The following is a 2390-nucleotide window of genomic DNA, read 5'->3' as shown; positions in this document are numbered from 1 at the left end:
GTTGGCCAGACTATACAAATGCAAAACTTCATTTTAAGTCAGGGCCATGGGTTTTACAGTCAAGTCAGCTATTTGTCTACCCAAGATTTCCACCAGTAGCCTTACGATGCTCACCCTCATAGAGGATGGCAGTTTTGCCTTAGAAAGTAAGTCTAAAATGACTCCAAAAGCTATAAACTGTTTTCATTAGAAGAACTGAGGATCCTGTTAGGAAGGTAAAGTCAATTTTATCCATATGTGGGTCAAACTATTCGATATGACAGAGCCTGAGTACAGTATTCCGATGTTCTTAGATGCTCAATAAACATTCCAATTAATCAAATGGTGGCAAACTTAAAATGCCTGTGGCATTAGACCCAGAAAGCTTTTCAAGTCCAAACTGTACTACCAAAGGCAGACCTGGCTCCTGTGTGGTCTGATTGCCACCTGACCCTGACATAAAGGATCCGCCTGCCTAAAGCCTCAGAACCATTGCATCCTGGCTCTTCCCTCTCCATTCCCTGGAGAGTTAGTGTTCCATGTTTCCTTTCTCACATCAGACTGTTGGAAACATGGAAACTAAATCACAAAAGCTTCAACACTCCTGTTACTTTAAATGTATCTGAAGCTTTGAACTTTGTATTTAACATTTGTTACATGCAAAACCATCTGATCTTTGCTGTAATAAGAAGACTTGGTTGCCGGTAGTCCTTCCTTTACCACCCCTTTTAATCCCAGAATCTTATAATGAACTTTGAAGTGAACCCTCAAGTGAGCATGCTTCTATTTATGTAAAATAAAAGCTCAGCCAGTCATACATCATATTATTGACCCTCAAGTTTCCACTAATTAGTTCATTGGCAGATCTGTGTAATAAAAATTGATACTTTTGGTAACTTTGAAGCATAACGCTGTGAAGTGGTTTCTGAGATTGACTTGACTCAGTTGTAGTGCTAATTTGTTGTGTTCTTAAATCTTTGGATTGGTACATGAGAGAACTTCAAGGAGGTCCTAACTGCTCAAGAAAGAAAATTAATATCCAAGCGACTACTGTATGTCAAATGACCAAGAACCTTATTTAATCTGTTCCTAGAGGAGCCCTGAGCACTTATTTTGGGGGGAACTTCATTCCATCCTCAGTAACACCCCCATTAACCTGTGGCCTGATGTACTTAGACCCACTGCAGAAGTAACCGAGTGTCCCTTAGGAAAAACTGCTCTAGGGACTTTGCAGAGAAGGTGAGGCACAAACGGGGACCTAGGTCCTCTAGGCAGAGTTAAGAACTCACCTAGCTATAGCAGACTGTTTTTGAAAGGAATGAGATTCTTTTTCATAAAAGATTCCAAGTCTAAAATACTTCTTTAAGGCAGTTTCAATTAAAGACTGTTTTGGCTGCTTCTGAATATAATAGATTGCCACTCCCAGAGTCAAAAAACGACTAGAACACAAGACTTAAAAACCAAGCCATTTAATTGTCTTTAAGGTAAACAATACATGGAGCTGGGTCCTAAGCCCCGAGAATGCCAGAGCTCAAGGTCCCTGTGTCCCGTGGTGTGATATTCTCAGCGGAGCTCAGAAGGGTCAGAACTCAGGTGGTGGAGGCAGAGCACTTCTGGAATTCACGCATTCCACTTAGCAATTTTGCAAACTGCCAGACAGAGCCCAAGAGTCTTTTGAGATGGGGAAAATTCAACTCCTGGTTTTATAGATAAAAGAATGAAGAGTACCAAAAATGTTGTTTACTTTTGTCAGTCTGAATCCTGAGCTGTCGTAATCCCAATTCATAGCATCCTATGCTGTAGTTTAGGTACGAGATCAGTCCCTCTATCCATTCACTTCCATGTAATGCCACAGCAAGAGTGACTGGGGCAGAGAGCTCTTGTCAATACAGCTTTTTAACAAGCACTTAAATGAAAAGAACCCTCTGGCGGCACACAAGTTAGTTTATAAGATTTTAATTTACAAATTAAAAAGCTACATGTTTTATTTTTTCTCCTTTTTCTCTTCTTTCTTTATATCACTCTTTTCCTTATCTTTCTCTTTGTCATCTTTTCTATCCTTTTTGCTCTCTTCTTTTTCCTGCCCTTCTTTTTTCTCTGCATCCCGGTTGGCAATCTTGTTGTTGATGAGGTTGTGCAGGGCAACCACTGAACGGATCAAGGAGGCCAAATACACCACGACCATCTGGTCGTTGGTCTTTAGGTAAAAGGCCTTGACAAACTCCTGCAGGCTCACATCTGGCAGCAGGTTGAAGACATCCTGCAGCTGGTAGATGATCTGGTGGTTGATGGGAAGCTTGCCTGTAGCCACTTTCTCCAGGTAGCCTTTGATATCCAGAAGTTTGGAGTTCAGTCCCTTCAAACCATGCACCTGGCTTGTGATCCGCTGGGAGAGTGCCCACAGTGGTGCC

The 2390-nt window shown here is 41.6% G+C and overlaps 1 protein-coding gene across 3 annotated transcripts in view; it reads right to left on the bottom strand.

Moving 5' to 3' along the window:
- Positions 1 to 1432: 1432 nt before the first annotated feature.
- PSMD7 (proteasome 26S subunit, non-ATPase 7) overlaps positions 1433 to 2390 on the bottom strand; it is an 8932-nt gene continuing 7974 nt past the window's right edge. For 2 of the 3 annotated variants that reach the window (XM_006760339.2, XM_015561770.1), the window contains one exon: positions 2030 to 2384. In XM_006760339.2, the coding sequence (XP_006760402.1) occupies positions 2034 to 2384 (351 nt within the window). In that variant the 3' untranslated portion in view covers positions 2030 to 2033. Of the gene's footprint in view, positions 2385 to 2390 lie in introns of all 3 variants that reach the window. The other variant, XM_006760340.2, reaches the window with a different exon arrangement.

This window comes from Myotis davidii, unplaced genomic scaffold (genome assembly GCF_000327345.1).
Source record: "Myotis davidii unplaced genomic scaffold, ASM32734v1 scaffold1437, whole genome shotgun sequence".
Classification (NCBI taxonomy): domain Eukaryota; kingdom Metazoa; phylum Chordata; class Mammalia; order Chiroptera; family Vespertilionidae; genus Myotis; species Myotis davidii.
The sequence above is the reverse complement of the archived record's forward strand: the minus strand, read 5'-3'. Positions and strand labels throughout refer to the sequence as shown.